Below are 15,292 nucleotides of genomic sequence, written 5' to 3'. Positions count from 1 at the left end.
CAATGCCAATCGAAATCAATACCACCCACAAGAGAAGAGAGAAACTGGGGCGCAAAGTTATCTCTACCCGTCTCCGATAGAGCAACAAAATCTAACCCCTGCTCTAGAGCTGCCTCAGCTAGGAATCTTCTTTTAGCCAAGTCCTTCAGACCTCTGCTATTCCAAAAAATTCCTCTCATAGTTCATCATGGAATTTTTTAGTAACTCGAATCCTAGCACTCCTACAAACTGCGGAATCTGGATAGATCTTCCGTTTCCACTTAGGCTTAGGTTTACTAGGCTCAGTCACCCGGTCCTCATAACCGGGTTCACATATATTGCTAGCCTCATTCTCTAGAGGTACATCATCTTCCTCAGAGTCATGAATGGGGGGTGCTAGATCCGCACACAGATTATCGAGCACTCTAACCCCTAACGCATCAATCTCATCATCATTCATAGGTTTAACTGCTGCAAGATTACGAATAACCTCTAAGGCACGTTCCGCCTCCAAATCTAATAGATCATTCACCGAATTGGTAATCTCATTATCTGTATCACCTAGTGAAACTCCTAATTGGTTTGCATTATTTATAATCTCTTCATTAGAAAAATGCAATAAGGAATTAGATAAGTTGACGGACATACCAGATGATAAAGCAGCTTCCTGAAGCTTGGCCGCCCTCATAGCGCACCGCTGCTGCATATCATCAACCTCGGGGATGTCGAGGATGTCGAGGCATTTTTTATACGAAAGATTGGTTGTAGTATTCACCTGGTTCGTCATCCGTGAAGGAGCCTGCTTAGGCACTAAGTTACATTTTCCTTTTAGGCCTATTCGATTTACTTGTGAAGTTACATCACTTTGGTAAGCGTTTTAGAGCATCTCCAGCCGCGCCCCCAGAAAGGCCTCCCTAGGCGATTTTTTCGCGCCGGCGTCGAAAAAACAGCCCAGTCGCGGCCCAGGTGCCTGATTTTCGCCGGCCTGGGCCGAAATCAGCACCGGCGGACTCAAGCCGAACCCGGCGCGCTGGGGGTGCCCGGGGGCGCCGGGGCGAGTTGTTTTGGCGCGAAGCAGCCATGGGCCCGCCGAGTCAGCGAGACCGGCGCTTCGTCGTCCTCATCGCCTCGGTTCTCGCGGGAATCAATGCCAAGGCTGCTGCGCTGCAGCCGCCGGTCAGCCTTGCCATTGATTCCTCACGGGCGGCGTGTCAAGGGGTGGCGTGGCGACGCCTCCCCTCCCGCGCACGCGTACACACGGGCGCGGCTATATAAGCCAGTGGGCTCCCTCGCCTCTGGCCACACCAGCCCTAGCCCGCCGAGCTCTCCCTCTCCCGTGCGCCGCCGCCGAGTCCTCCCTCTCCCGTGCGCCGCCTCCGAGCACTCCGACAGCCCCGGCGATGACCGAGCATTTCCTCGGCGACGAGGCGGCGACCAACGGCTTCGGCCGCCGCTCGCTCCGCGAACAGGAGTCGTGGCTGCTGTTCGAGGCCAACATCCCGACGCCGCCGGACATGCGCGCCGGGCCGACGGGGTGGAGGCTCAGCAACGGGGGAGTGCCCATTCCCCCCCTGCCCGACGCCGTGGCGCGCGCCCCCTACTTCGCCGTCGAGGTAGAGCTCGTGCGTGCCTCCCTCACCGACGAGCAGCTTGCCCTCCCCCAGTACGCCGCCGACAACCACGCGGCGTGGGCGGCATACTTCGAGCGCCGTCAGGAGCAAAGGCTGGCATCCACCAACAGGGCGCGGGTGATGGACGGCACAAAGAACAGCGAGGGACACCACGTGTGGTGGGGCGTCCCCGGCCGCACGCTCGAGGGCGTGCTGACGCACCTTGAGGGCGGCAACAACCCGCCGCTTGCATACCCTCCCCCGGCGGTCGCCCCCGCCCACCGCCGACGCGTCGGGCAATGGATGTCCAGGAGGTTCGGCTCCTCCTCGCACTCCTCCTCACGATCTTCTTCCCACTCCTCCGGCTCTCCGGCGCTTCTCGACGTCAAGGCCGAGCCCCCGGCGGAGACGCCGCTCGGCCGGCGCACTCACAGCGCCGGCATCGTCATCAACGAGGGCGGCCGGCGCACCTCCTCGTCGGCTCCTCCGCGCTTCTTCAAGCCAAAGACGGAGTCGGGGCTCACGCCGGTGAAAACGGAGCCGGGGCTCCCCGCCGTGAAGACGGAGCACGGCGACGTGGAGCTCGATGACGAGGCGGCCCTGAAATGGGCGCGCGAGGACTTCTTGAAGATGGAGAGGAAGCGCCAGTGCGCCGCCCTGTGGCGCTTCGAGCAGCGCCGCTGGGGCCGCGACAAAGGAGGAGTCGTCGTCCTCGACGACAGCGGCGATGACGACGCGCCACCGCTATCGCCACCAGTCCGCCATGGTGACGCCGGGCAGGGGTCCAGCAGGGACGACCGCGTCAAGGAGGAGAAGGCCGACGACGGCGGTGGCGGCGAGGATGGCGGCAACGACGGTGACTACTCGGCGTTCAGCGATTTCTTTTTTTAGTTATATTTGCTATGTAGCGTGTCGCAAACATGTCTAATATATGCCAAAGTTTGCCAAAATTTAGTCGTGTTTAACCGAACTTCGCCGAACGTTTTTTTTTTTAAATTAGACGCCTCTGGGGACGGCCCTGAGGCCGACGACTGGGGACCAACTCGCCCCAGGCCCTTTCTTGCGCCGGCTAGCCCCCAGGCGACGATTTTAGGCGCCCCCTGGTGGGCCAACGGCTGGAGATGCTCTTAGAACATAGGCTGGGAGCTTGTTATGCGGACTTGTGAAGTGACATCACTTTGGTAGTGTTTTTAGATCATAGGCTGTGACACTGTTATGCTGACTTGTAAAGTTACATCACTTTGGTAGTGTTTCTAGAACATTGGCTGTGAGCTTGTTATGCTGGTTTGTGAAGTTACATCAGTTTGGTAGTGTTTTTAGAACTCTGAGCTTGTTATGCTGCAGGTAATATCTTGAATAGATGTGATCTGGGTTGTGTCCAGCTTGATTGGTCGTAATGGTCTAAAATTTAGCGTCGCATGTGATACATTTTTGTTGTGATTTTTAGATTTGCTTTTGTGCTTTCTTGGATACTATAGTCACAATTTTTACCAATATCTCTATATTGATTTGAACTGAAATTGGAAGATGGATATTTGATGGGCTTGCTTTCAAGGTTCATATGACAATTTTTTTTGTTTATTAGTGGGTTCCAGGATAAAATTTTCAACTATGCATGCCCAGTTTACGGAAAATATTTTTTGAAAAGGTGTTTACGGAAATTATACGTCTAGAATACTTTCATTTGTCTACTTTGTCAATACAGGCACTACACAAACACATTGCTAATATCAATTAAAATGCTTACCTTATTAGAAGTATGTTCTTCAAAGGATCTACAAACAACTAGAGAATTTACACCCCAATCATTCTATGCTTCCAAGTTGAACTGGTGAACATTATTAGAGAGACCTCAACACTGGATTTCAAACAACATGGAGCCATGTGAGGCCACCACCGTTGAGATGCCCCCCTTCATCACACTCCATCTCTTTCTACTCCAGACGTCAGTGCAGGTGCACCTTGCCAACTTTCTCCCGACAACCTTTTCTAGATCTGGCACGCTTACAGTGATCTTCCTCCTCGCACTGTCGAGGTTGAAGATGGCCACGTAGATCTCTCCTGCTTCCATGCAAGAAGAAGAATCAGCCAAAGAAAAGGGACGCTTATTCGCCAAGTGTGCATTGGCAAAGAAGCATGCTGCTCAGATAAATGTACCTTTGTCTCCAATTGCTGTCCATGCTCGTGCTCCGGTAGTTTCATTCTCTGTTGTATCAAACAAAAGTGTTACTTAGGTAAAAATAGCGATTAATTTATGGTGAATCGGTGTAGAGTAACTTGTACCTCCTTCCTTGCTGGACCGCATTGTAGCACACAATCCTGAGTAACTGCTTACAAGCTGTCCATTCTCTGTTAGCTCCCAGGCCTGCCATTGTTATCGACAAAAAATGATCAACCATGACTTAAGTTCATTTCCAAAGTTAGTCCATTTTTTGGTTATTATGGCAGCTAAATAGCAATTTCATGACACAAATGCTCCACAAATTTCTGCATTTCAGCCTCACTCTACATGGATCCCGTTTCTCTTACCAGGATATCAATGTGTGGGCTGAACTTACCTGCTTTGTATGCCGTTCGCAGGCCGAGAACATGGGAGTTTGGCTCCCTGAGCTTGTTCGCCATGGACTGACAGATGCATCCAAGCAATTATCCTCATTGTCAATACCTGCCAAATGAAACTTTGCTAGGTCTTCCCCATTGCTCATGGTAACTCCATCTCTGTATAACATAATATGTGTGGATCATACATACAAGTCAAAACATTAGTACTGCTTACTTTCATGAATTACTTTGTCGCTGGGCACTTACGATGTTGGCAGAAGTTTCGCTTTGGATATGCAGAATGATGCATTGCCGTTCTGGATTCCATAGCTTCTGCAAATGTGATCTTTTGAGATACTGTACCATCCACTGGCGCTCCTATCGCTGCATGTACCGAGACCAAGAACATTTCCACCATTGTTTGTCACGTCCATCGGATAGCCGGACTTTGAGCGACCGGATTGTTCATCTGGCTTTGAAGCCCTCTCACTATGAATATAACCAAACTGAAAAAAAATACCCACAGGTTAGCTCGTTGTTCAGTATATGTTGCAGCAGGAATCTCAGGACTCCAACTAATATTTAGTTCACCTCCATGTTGTTTCTAGTGTGGTGATTTATCTTCAGTAGAGTAGGGTGGGTAATTAGATTGAATGTGCGATCATCAAGATGCCTCAAGTCCCCTTCATACAGGGGCGGAACTGGGCCTAGGGCAAATGGGGCTATAGCCCTAGGCGTGGCCCATGTAGTAGGCTACCCAGCAGGAATTTTCCCATATATTAGTACACTTGTAGAGGCCCAGCCCCAGGCCTCAGCCCACCGAGCTCTCCAGTTTGGACGATCGCTCCAAAAATTGCTAGCGCCTTGCCCAGATCGCTCCAAAAATCGCCAGCAGCCACGACGCAAGATCGCTCCGATCCTCACGCTTCGTCTCGGTAGATCGACTGAAAAGTCTCACGATGCGCCGCCATCTCTCTCGACTGTTTGAGTCCAGCAGACGCTCGCCCAGGCGGCCGGCGCTCGGAACCGCGGATCTATCGCGTCGTTTGAATAAAGCACTCTCCATGCCTCATCACCTGTGATCCACACCCGATTGAAAAGATAATGCTAAATACCTAGGTTTGTCGTATCATCTAATATTTCCCCCTAGTTCCTTTTTATCAGCTGAAATCAATGAATTGGTGATGTTAAATTGTATTGCTTACTCAATTTTATTCCGTCGTTCTTTGTTAACAGGGGGAAAATAGAAATCCAAGATGGAGAGGACCCGGACAGTTTTTTATGATCATGGTATATTATTTTCTTGCTTCCCAAAATTTCATATGAGCAATGACTTGTCTATGTCTAGTTCTTGATTTTAAATACTCAACTTTATGTTACAGCTTCGGGTCCTATTATTGCTTGTGAAGAAACGATGGCCTCAAATGAGACAAGCCTTCATTAATTTGGTACGACTGTTTGTAATGATGCACTTTGTTATATTGATGAGATATTTATTAAATTTGCTCTTATGGTAATAAGAAATTCATATTCTATTCTTAATCTGAATGTGTGGTGGAGTACTTCTAACATGCATTGGTACGTAGAGTATTTGGCATTTTATTTTCTTTAGGTTGTGATATTTGGCATTATTTATAGTGGTTTAGCTTTAGCCCTAGGCTTCGAGAAATTTTGGCTCCGCCTCTGCCTTCATACATGAGTGGTGATTTAGCCATTGACCAAAGTACCATCTGCAAAAATGTGTCCAAAGGTTTCAGCCTTTGGGTTCCAACTTGGAAACAAAGAAGTTGCTTCAACTGCAAACCTGTGTTGTTTGTTCGTCAAATGTAAGGCTAGTGGTTCTGTGAGGGCCCTGATTAGCACCTGTATGAGAGAAAGATCAAACATTTTCGAGCAATTAGTCACACCGATGCACATGAAAAGTAGAACCGAGTCGTGCATTACAAAAGGAAAGTGCCACGAAGTTATGATATGGATGTTCACCTGCATCAGTAAGCCAGCCAAATGGAAGCATGTCTAAGTCTGGCCAAGACCTCCCTCGCAATCCGGGGGCTCCAATCTTATTCGCAGCAGCAAACGATCTATGTATTATATGATCCGGGGTTAAAAAGAAGATAAAATAAACCAAATTTTACTAGAAATTACAATTATAATATATCTAGAATTGTTTTTTTTTTTTGAACCGGGCGTAACCCCTTTCCATTACTTTCATAACGGAAATACAACAGTTCAACAACTACCCAGGAGACCAAAGAAAGGGGAACGCGAGTTCAAGCATCCCTGGGAAACCCACGATGAACACCCGTCATCGGGCAGTTCACCGCGGGGGAAAACCCAGTGACACCAACATAACCACTACACGCACATAAAAGCAACAGGCTGATCAAAGTTTTATGCTCACGCAGGAGCTGAATACCACACACACCACCAGACACCAGGACCCCAAAAGGTAAATCCGAGACAGATGAACCGCGATCAGGAGGAAACGGGATGTAGCGGAGCTTCTCTTCTGCCATCCGCATCTTTCAGTTGCATCCTCCCCCTGGCGCCGCGCAGATACGCATCATGTTCGAGGCATTGATCCTCAGCATCTTAGCTCCACACTCCATTGCTTCACGATCTTCGCCCCTCATCAGACCTGCCCAATATGTGATATAACCACTATTTGGTTTAGAATATTTTGGATGAAGTGCCGTACCCTCCAGGGGTGGCTTTTGTATTATATTTATAAGAGAATACATGTATAATTAGAAGGCAATACAATATAAGAGACCGTGTATAACTACAATTCTAACACCCTCCCTCAATCTCAACTGTGTTCCGCATGTTGAGATTGTGCCGACAGTTCTCAAACAAAGGTAATGGCAACGGCTTGGTGAAGATGTCTGCAAGTTGATCTTTAGAGGAGGTGAACTTGATCTGGAGTAGTTTCTGTGCAACACGTTCTCTGACAAAGTGGTAATCAACCTCGATGTGTTTTGTTCGCGCATGAAATACCGGATTGGAAGAAAGGTATGTAGCGCCAATATTATCACACCAAAGAATCGGTGGCTGTCGCTGAGGTACTCGCAGCTCACGAAGCAAAGACTGTACCCAAATAAGTTCTGCAGTTGCATTAGCCACAGCCTTATACTCAGCCTCTGTACTGCTGCGAGATACCGTGGCCTGCTTGCGGGCACTCCAAGCAATCAAGTTAGAGCCAAAAAAGACTGCATATCCCCCCGTGGATCGCCGATCATCAGGATTGCCTGCCCAGTCTGCATCGGAAAAAGCAGAAAGAACGCCAGAGGTAGCAGGCCGAAGATGCAATCCATAAGAGGCTGTCAGGCGAACATAACGAAGTATGCGCTTGACTGCTGTACGATGTGAGTCGCGAGGTGCATGCAGATATTGGCAAACACGATTGACCGCAAAGGCAATATCTGGTCTGGTGATAGTGAGATACTGTAGGCCACCAACAAGACTACGATACGCAGTAGCATCATCAGGAGATAGAAGATCACCATGAACAGCAGAAAGCTTGTCAGTAGCAGACATGGGTGTGGAGGAGGGGTTGCACTTGAGCATACCAACACGACGTAAGAGGTCCAAGGAATACTTCTTCTGAGTGAGGTAAAGTCCATCAGAAGTGTGAGCAACCTCCAATCCTAGGAAATAATGAAGCTTTCCAAGGTCCTTAATAGCAAACTCAGAACGAAGAGCTGACAGAAGACGATCAGCAGCATGCACCGAGGAACTAACAAGAATGATGTCATCAACATAAACCAGAAGATAGACGGTGACATCGGAGTGCTGGAAAAGGAACAATGATGTATCAGCCGTCGATGGAACAAAACCATGAGCATGGAGAGCAGTCGCAAGACGAGCATGCCAAGCACCGGGAGCCTGCTTCAGACCATAGAGTGCTTTGTCCAAGCGACAAAGGTGATGAGGATGATCAGAATCAACAAAACCTGGGGGCTGCCTCATATAAACTTCCTCCTCTAATACACCATGAAGAAAAGCATTCTGGACATCTAATTGTCGGAGAGACCAGCCACGTGTAACTGCCAGAGATAACAAGAGACGGATGGTAGTGGGTTTGACAACTGGACTGAAAGTATCCTCATAGTCAAGACCATGGCGTTGTTTGAAACCTTTAGCAACCAGACGTGCCTTGTAGCGCTCAATGGATCCATCAGAATGCTTCTTCACTTTAAACACCCATTTGGAGTCAATGATATTAACACCAGGAGGAGGAGGAACCAAACGCCATGTTTTATTTTGAAGTAGAGCATGGTACTCTTGTTCCATGGCAGTCCGCCAGTGTGGAATACTCATAGCAGCTTGATAATGTCGGGGTTCAGACGTGGGATCCGAGACTGCATGAGCCATACAGGTTGCAAGCCAGGCAACCGTGCCATCAGTACGCTTCTTGGGACAAAAAACGCCACTGCGACTGCGAGTGTGAGGTATTGAGATCACAGGAGCCGGAGCAGGTGGTGGCATTGTTGCTTGTACAGGAGATGGAGCAGGCATGGCAACTGGAGATGAAATACCGGACGAATCACCAGAAGAAACACCAGGCGACGACTCAGGCATCACATGCGGTGACCAGGTCCCATGTGCAGACTGCTCAGCTGAAGTGGACAGTCGAGGCGGTGGCGACCCAACGAGTGACGAAGGCCCAGGCGTGGATGGTCCAGCAGGCGAGGAGGCCCGAGGTCTGGGCGTCCCAGCTGGTGAGGAGGCCCCGTGTGGGGGCAACCTAGCTGGCGATGAGGCCCCATGCGGGGGCGGGCCAGTCGGTGTCCCAGGCGGGGAAGACCCGCACGACAAGGAGTGCCCAGGCTCCTGTGACATGCCGGTGCCATCAGCATGGATGGGACTACGTGCATGTGTACGCATGTTGCACATAGGACTGTTTTGAGAGTCCAAATCATCCAGAAGTTCAAGTCGAGCACCGCGACTAGTACCTGCACCATGATTAGACAACAAAAGAGGCGAGTATGCAACATCTTCAAATTGGTCAGAAGAAAAATTGGTGGGACGCAAGGACTGTGGTACGTCAGATGATGTGGAAAGATTGGAAAACGGAAAAGAGTTCTCATCAAAGATGACATCACGCGAGATATAGACTCTATTAGTGGGTACATGCAGACACTTATAGCCTTTGTGAAGAGAACTATAGCCAAGAAAAACACACTTCTTTGAGCGGAACTCAAGCTTACGACTATTGTAGGGACGGAGATGTGGCCAACAAGCACACCCAAACACCTTGAGAAAAGTGTAGTTAGGAACTTCGTTAAGGAGGACTTCAAGAGGAGTTTTCAAATTAAGCACACGCGTAGGGAGACGGTTAATAAGAAAACAGGAAGTAGAGAAGGCATCACTCCAAAAACGTAAAGGAACCGAAGCATGAGCAAGCAAGGTTAGACCAGTTTCAACAATATGACGGTGTTTGCGTTGAGCAGCACCATTTTGCTGATGTGTATGAGGGCAAGACAGACGATGAGAAATCCCAAGTTTCTGAAAAAAAAGTGTTGAGATTACGATATTCACCCCCCCCCCCAGTCTGATTGAACATGTATAATTTTATGCTTGAGAAGTCATTCAACATGTGATTGAAACTGAATGAATATATTGAACACATCAGACTTGCGCTTAAGAAGATAAAACCATGTAAAGCGACTATAAGCATCAATGAAACTGACATAATAGTTATGACCACTAACAGAGGTTTGGGCAGGGCCCCATACATCCGAAAACACAATCTCTAGAGGGTTATTGACAACTCGACTCGACGAAGAAAACGGAAGCTGATGACTCTTGCCCTGTTGACAGGCATCACACACTGCTATTTCTTTATTACTAGACACCATGGGAAGTTCATGCCGATGAAGAACATGACGCACTATTGGAGTAGCCGGATGACCAAGACGGGAATGCCACTGAGACGACGAAACACGAACCCCACTGAAGACTTGAGACATGTGTGGCAGATCCAAAGAGTAGAGACCACCACGATAGCGACCTCTAAGAAGTATGTCCCGTGTTGCTCGGTCCTTTATAAAAAAATAGAAAGGGTGAAATTCAACAGAGACATTATTATCATAAGTAAGTCGAGGGACAGACAAAAGATTACGCGTGACAGTTGGAACTCGTAGAACATTAGAGAGTTGAAGTTGACGAGATGTAGATGTGGGAATAGAGGTTTGACCAATATGAGAGATATGCATACCTGACCTGTTTGCTGTATGAACCTTGTCATGGCCCTGGTAGGGCTCATACGCACCAAGCTTGTTGAGCTCGCTCGTTAGATGGTCCGTAGCACCGGTGTCCATGTACCAGCTAGGATCAACCGGGTAGGAAGAGGTGTGCCCTTGTGTCGCCATGGCTGCTTGATGCTCATTGTTGCGCCCATCATTGCCAATGCCAAGAAAATCACGCTTGAAGCGTTTATGACAGCGGGAGGCGAGGTGACCGGGAATGCCGCACAACTGACAAGGAGGACGGTTGCCCTGGTTGCCACACACTGGACAGCCCGAGCGAGAGGAGCCACCTTGGCCTCCTTAGCGACCACCATTGGCGCCATTGGTAGCCGGCGCCTGATGCTGTGGTGGGGTAGTAAGAAGAGGTGGCTTGCCGGTGGTGCGGTTGTTGGGACGACCACCAGAGTTGGAGCGAGCGCCACCTCGGTACGCCGCATTGACAGAGGAAGTATCATGGTAGACCTCTGCAGACCGACGAGTCTCGATGCGTTGTTCCGTTCCAAGAAGACGAGCATAGAGATCGCGAGGAGCAATCGGTGTCTCACGGCCATGGACCGCCTCAACAAGAGAGTCATAGTCACTATCAAGACCGTTGAGCACATATGAAGTAAACTCCTCATCGCCGAGCGGTTTGCCAATGGAGGTGAGCGTATCGGCGAGAGACTTGATTTTGTTGAAGTAGACCGAGGCCGGGAGATCCCGTTTCTTCAAATCCTGGAGTTGACCACGAATCGCCATAGAGCGCGCTGTGGACTGAGATGCAAAACTCCCATCAAGAATGGACCACGCATCCTGAGACGTGGTGGCAAAGAGAACCATGCCGGACACAGCGTCGGTGAGAGAGGACCGGATGGCGGAGAGGATCGCTTGATCTTGGGCCATCCAGGCTCGGTACGCCGAGTTGAGCACCGTGACATGAGTACCGGCAGTGGTAGTCTGTGAGACGAATTGCGCGGGGCAAGGCAACGTCCCATCAATAAAACCCTCGAGATAATGGCTGCGAAGGAGAGGTTGGAGCTGCGCACGCCAGTAGAGGTAGTTATCAGCCGAGAGCTTGATGGTGAGAAGATGGCCGAAGTGAAACGGAGGCGGCAGAGGCGCCTCGCCTGCCGGCTGGACTGCGAGGTCGGGTAGAGCCGAGGCAGGCATGGACTGTCCGATCTGGGAGTTGGCATAGGCCCTCCCCCCGTGGTTGACGATGGACGATGCAGCAGGTCCGTTGGAGTAGCTAGGCAGGAGCTGCCCGATCTGGGAGTTGAGCCCTCCGTGGTTGATGATGGCGGACGAGGCAGACCCAGTGAGGGGGAGTGCCGGCGTGACGGTGTTGGTGTTGAAGAAAGCATGGCCCGGCAGCTGAGAGAACATTGGGCCAGCAGCAACCGTCCCGATCGGGAACGATGGGAACAACGCGGACGTCCCAGCAGCAGTTGTGACGCCGGCAAGCAGCGTCGAGAGGGTTGCAGGAAGAGAAAACCCAGACGAGGAGCTTGAGGAGGGGGCGGTAGTGGAGGACATCGCGGCAGCGGCGGCGGCTGTAGCGGCGGTGGCGGAAGCGTGAGTTAATCACGACCTAATCTGATACCATATTAGGTTTAGAATATTTTGGATGAAGTGCCGTACCCTCCAGGGGTGGCTTTTGTATTATATTTATAAGAGAATATATGTACAATTAGAAGGCAATACAATATAAAAGACCGTGTATAACTACAATTCTAACAACCACAAGCAACATAAATCACGTTAAAAGGGGATCCCAACTTCTTGAATTCAAACGTGGTTCTGTTTCGGCAATTCCACATAGCCCAGCAAAGTGCAGCTAAGCCAAAAGTATAGAACTTCTCTCCCTCTGGAAGGAAGCTATAGCACCAGGAAAAATATTGCCAAATGTTATTTGGACAGCAGTCCGTGCCCAACACGCATCCCACAGTCCTCCACATGACCCTAGCAACCGGGCATGTGAAGAAGAGATGTCGGGATGTCTCTCTGTTATCACAAAAGGAACAGGAGGGATTCCCCAGCCAATTTCGCCTCCTCATCACATCCCTGGTCAGAATAGAATCTTGAAAAAGTTGCCACAAGAAAATTTGAATCTTAAGCGGGATTTTGGCTTGCCAAATTCATTTGTAGTTACACCCAGCCAAGTTTCGTTCCAGGTATTCATATATGGATTTGGTAGAGAATTTGTTCTTTCTCCCCAAGGACCACACAATTTGGTCAGGTTCGTCAGAGATCGGCCATAGGGATACCACATTACTCATATTCCTTCACTGCTCCAGCAAGGGAGGATGGAGGCGCCTTCGAAAAAAGTTATCATCTACACCATTTTTAAACTTAGCGACCGTAATCCCTTGATCGTTACAGATGTTGTAAAGCTCAGGAAATTTGACACGCAATGGAGTTTCACCATCGATACAATCTGTTTAAATGGAATCTACCTGGCGACATCGAAATGTGGGCGAACATCTTTCCAGCTGTCCCAGTCATCTCCTGTTACCCTGTACATGTCAACATGTTGTGTGATATTCTCAGCTAATGCTGGAGTGACAGCGGTTCCGGGGGAGATGGATAGGACGACTGGTCTCTCAAGCTCTTTCAGGATCTGCAAAACGCAATGTGTAGTATTTCCCATTAATTGATCTCAATAGATCGCCAATTCTGATGTAGCTAATTCTAGAATGGAGGGTCACAATCTCTTTCGGGCTATAATCCGTGCCAAAGATGCAATCTAGCTTCACTGCAAGCAGAACAGTTTTGTGAATTATGTTACCATTTGCTGAGATTTTCAGTTCTATACTACAATTCGCTTCTGAAATTCAGAATAATAGCTGAAATTTAGTATGATGTTTTGTTTACCGAAATCGACGCCCCAGTCGGCATACTGTCGGTAGAGAGACCTTAGGAATGCTCGTCCAGCTCCAAGGTACGTATTTACACTCATAAATCCTTTCGGCATCCACGCACATGTCCTGTGGGTGAGGCCTATGTCACGTGTCCTCCATTGTCGGCCATTCTCTACATAGGCTTTTCCCTAAATAAAAATTGCAAAAAACCCACTAAGATCTTTTTCTTTTATGGTTCTAACAAGGTAACTTACTCCGCTTAAGCAACTACTACTGTCATGATGAGAAATTTCAAGACGATGCTCGATCTTACTTTCTAAGAGGTAAGGAGATGGATAGTAATAATTACCGAACAATAATAATTGGATAGTAATAATACTAAGTAATTATAATATTTTTGGGGGGAAGTAAATGTAATATTGAGCATGCTAAGCATGTTTAGCACTAAACATCAAATCAACATAGGTTGTTAGATGGACATGGATGAGCGGGTGAGATCCGTTGGATCTCCAAAATTCGCTCTTTTATACTAGAATTAGAAAGAATGGTGATCTATAGAATTAGAGAATAGATAGATAGCAACATACGAAAATATTCATATATTTTTGGGCGTTAAAGATTGTATCAAGATACTGCAAAATGATAACTACAAAAAAACTTCAAGACGAAGCAAAGTTCAGCTATTCCAGAAGACCACGTGAAACATGTGGTAAGCAATCCAAACCTAAAGACAAAAACAGCTACTACTTCAGAAGTAACAGTAAAAGAAAAGAAAAAAGGAATCAAGATGGAGAGGAGTACCGTGCGGGCGTCGAGGATGGGCGTGTTGGCGTTGACGGCCTGGGTGCTGATCCCATTCATGAGGTGGATGCCAAACTTCAAGCCCATGGCATGGACCTTATCAGCGATCGGCCTGAACCCTCCGCCGCCTCGGCCCGACGGGAACCTCCGGGGGTCAGGGTACGGGCGCCCCCACCGGTCCATGCTGTCGAAGCCGTACGCGCCCACCCCCGAGCCGGCGGCGATCCTCCGGTACCACAGGAAGTCTATCACTGCGTACTGCGTGCACGGTGCATCATCTAATGTTATGTCATGCCGCAACAGAGAAAAAAATGTCTTATGATCTATGAAACTATGGACCGGATTGTCACCTACCTGGTATCCATGCGGGAGCAGCCTGTTGGCCATGATCCGCGCGTTGTCGAGGAACGCAGCCTCGTCGATGATCCACGAGAAGGAGTCGTACGAGTTCCAGCCCCTCGGCGGCAGCGCGGTGAGCTGCTGCCGGCGGCCATCTCGGGCTGAGCCAGCCGTGGGCGCGGCTGACCAGATCAGGGACGTGAGGAGGAGGGCGACGCAGAGCATGCCGGCCATGGAGATGAGGTGTGGGCGGCTTTCAGCTGTGTGCTGTGCTGCGAGCAGGGTCGGCCGCGGCAGGCAATTATAGCGAAGCGGTTGGGGCTGTGGACTGGTGGTGGAGTGAGGTGGAGATCGGGTCACATGAATGCATGCACGCATGCAGGTTTGGAGGGACGGTGAGAGCATCTTCAACAGGCGTCCAAAAAAAGCTTCGCGCATTAAAAGTTTATTTTTTTTGGCGCCGTGCAGCTCCAGCTAGGGCTGGACGCTCGAGCGAGATTTTTAGCTTGACCCGAAACTCGCTCCAGCTCGGCCCGACTCAGCTCGGCCCGGCATGGATATAGGTCGAGCCGAGCTGTGAAATTCGACTCGTTCGGCGACCGAGCCGAGCCTATTTCCGCTTGGTCCAGCTCGGATGGCCCGTTTAGCAGCCCAGTTTTTTTAAGAAATTTGCAGCCCAGTGTATACACTAAGGAGCCTACGGAACAGCCCAAGCCCACTACGAAGCACCTCTGACTAACCCTAGCGAGTGCATGGACGATATGCCGGCACCCCTGACTTTCCCCGGTGCGCCGCCGCTCTCACCATGACCTGACGAAGTCGTCGTCCTCCTTGCCGTACCAGATGTTGGATGGCTCTCTCTCTCTCTCGGCACCGCCGGCAGACGCGCCCGTTCGGCGCCGCGGCGGACGTCGTCTTCGTCGCTCCCGAG

General features: G+C 49.6%; 1 protein-coding gene across 2 annotated transcripts; it reads right to left on the bottom strand.

Moving 5' to 3' along the window:
• Positions 1-3,441: 3,441 nt before the first annotated feature.
• On the bottom strand, positions 3,442-14,667 carry LOC125515771 (uncharacterized). 2 transcript variants are annotated; one of them, XM_087527530.1, is made up of 14 exons: positions 14,377-14,667; positions 14,023-14,280; positions 13,235-13,409; positions 13,064-13,115; positions 12,817-12,990; positions 6,114-6,211; positions 5,935-5,993; positions 5,818-5,860; positions 4,722-4,813; positions 4,398-4,636; positions 4,148-4,307; positions 3,873-3,954; positions 3,747-3,794; positions 3,442-3,653 (listed from the first exon to the last, which is right to left on the bottom strand). In XM_087527530.1, exons 1-14 carry the CDS (start codon positions 14,593-14,595, stop codon positions 3,442-3,444), a joined length of 1,911 nt encoding a protein of 636 aa, XP_087383656.1. In that variant the 5' UTR covers positions 14,596-14,667. The 2 variants fall into 2 exon arrangements, with proteins under 2 accessions (XP_087383656.1, XP_087383655.1); XM_087527529.1 differs by having other exon boundaries at positions 3,442-3,650; positions 12,817-12,991; positions 13,065-13,115.
• Positions 14,668-15,292: the final 625 nt, after the last annotated feature.

The sequence above is a fragment of the Triticum urartu genome, chromosome 6A, assembly GCF_056163025.1.
Source record: "Triticum urartu cultivar PI428250 chromosome 6A, HENAU_Tu73, whole genome shotgun sequence".
Taxonomy (NCBI): Eukaryota; Viridiplantae; Streptophyta; class Magnoliopsida; order Poales; family Poaceae; genus Triticum; species Triticum urartu.
The sequence above is the reverse complement of the archived record's forward strand: the minus strand, read 5'-3'. Positions and strand labels throughout refer to the sequence as shown.

Bases quoted from the DNA above. Each gene is read 5' to 3' on its own strand.
- LOC125515771 (XM_087527530.1), bottom strand. From the start codon at position 14,595: ATGGCCGGCATGCTCTGCGTCGCCCTCCTCCTCACGTCCCTGATCTGG. The intron at 13,410-14,022 runs GTACTCCTCTCC...ATTTTTATTTAG, and splicing joins CCATCCTCGACGCCCGCACG to GGAAAAGCCTATGTAGAGAA. The intron at 3,795-3,872 runs GTACAAGTTACT...TTGATACAACAG, and splicing joins GCGGTCCAGCAAGGAAGGAG to AGAATGAAACTACCGGAGCA.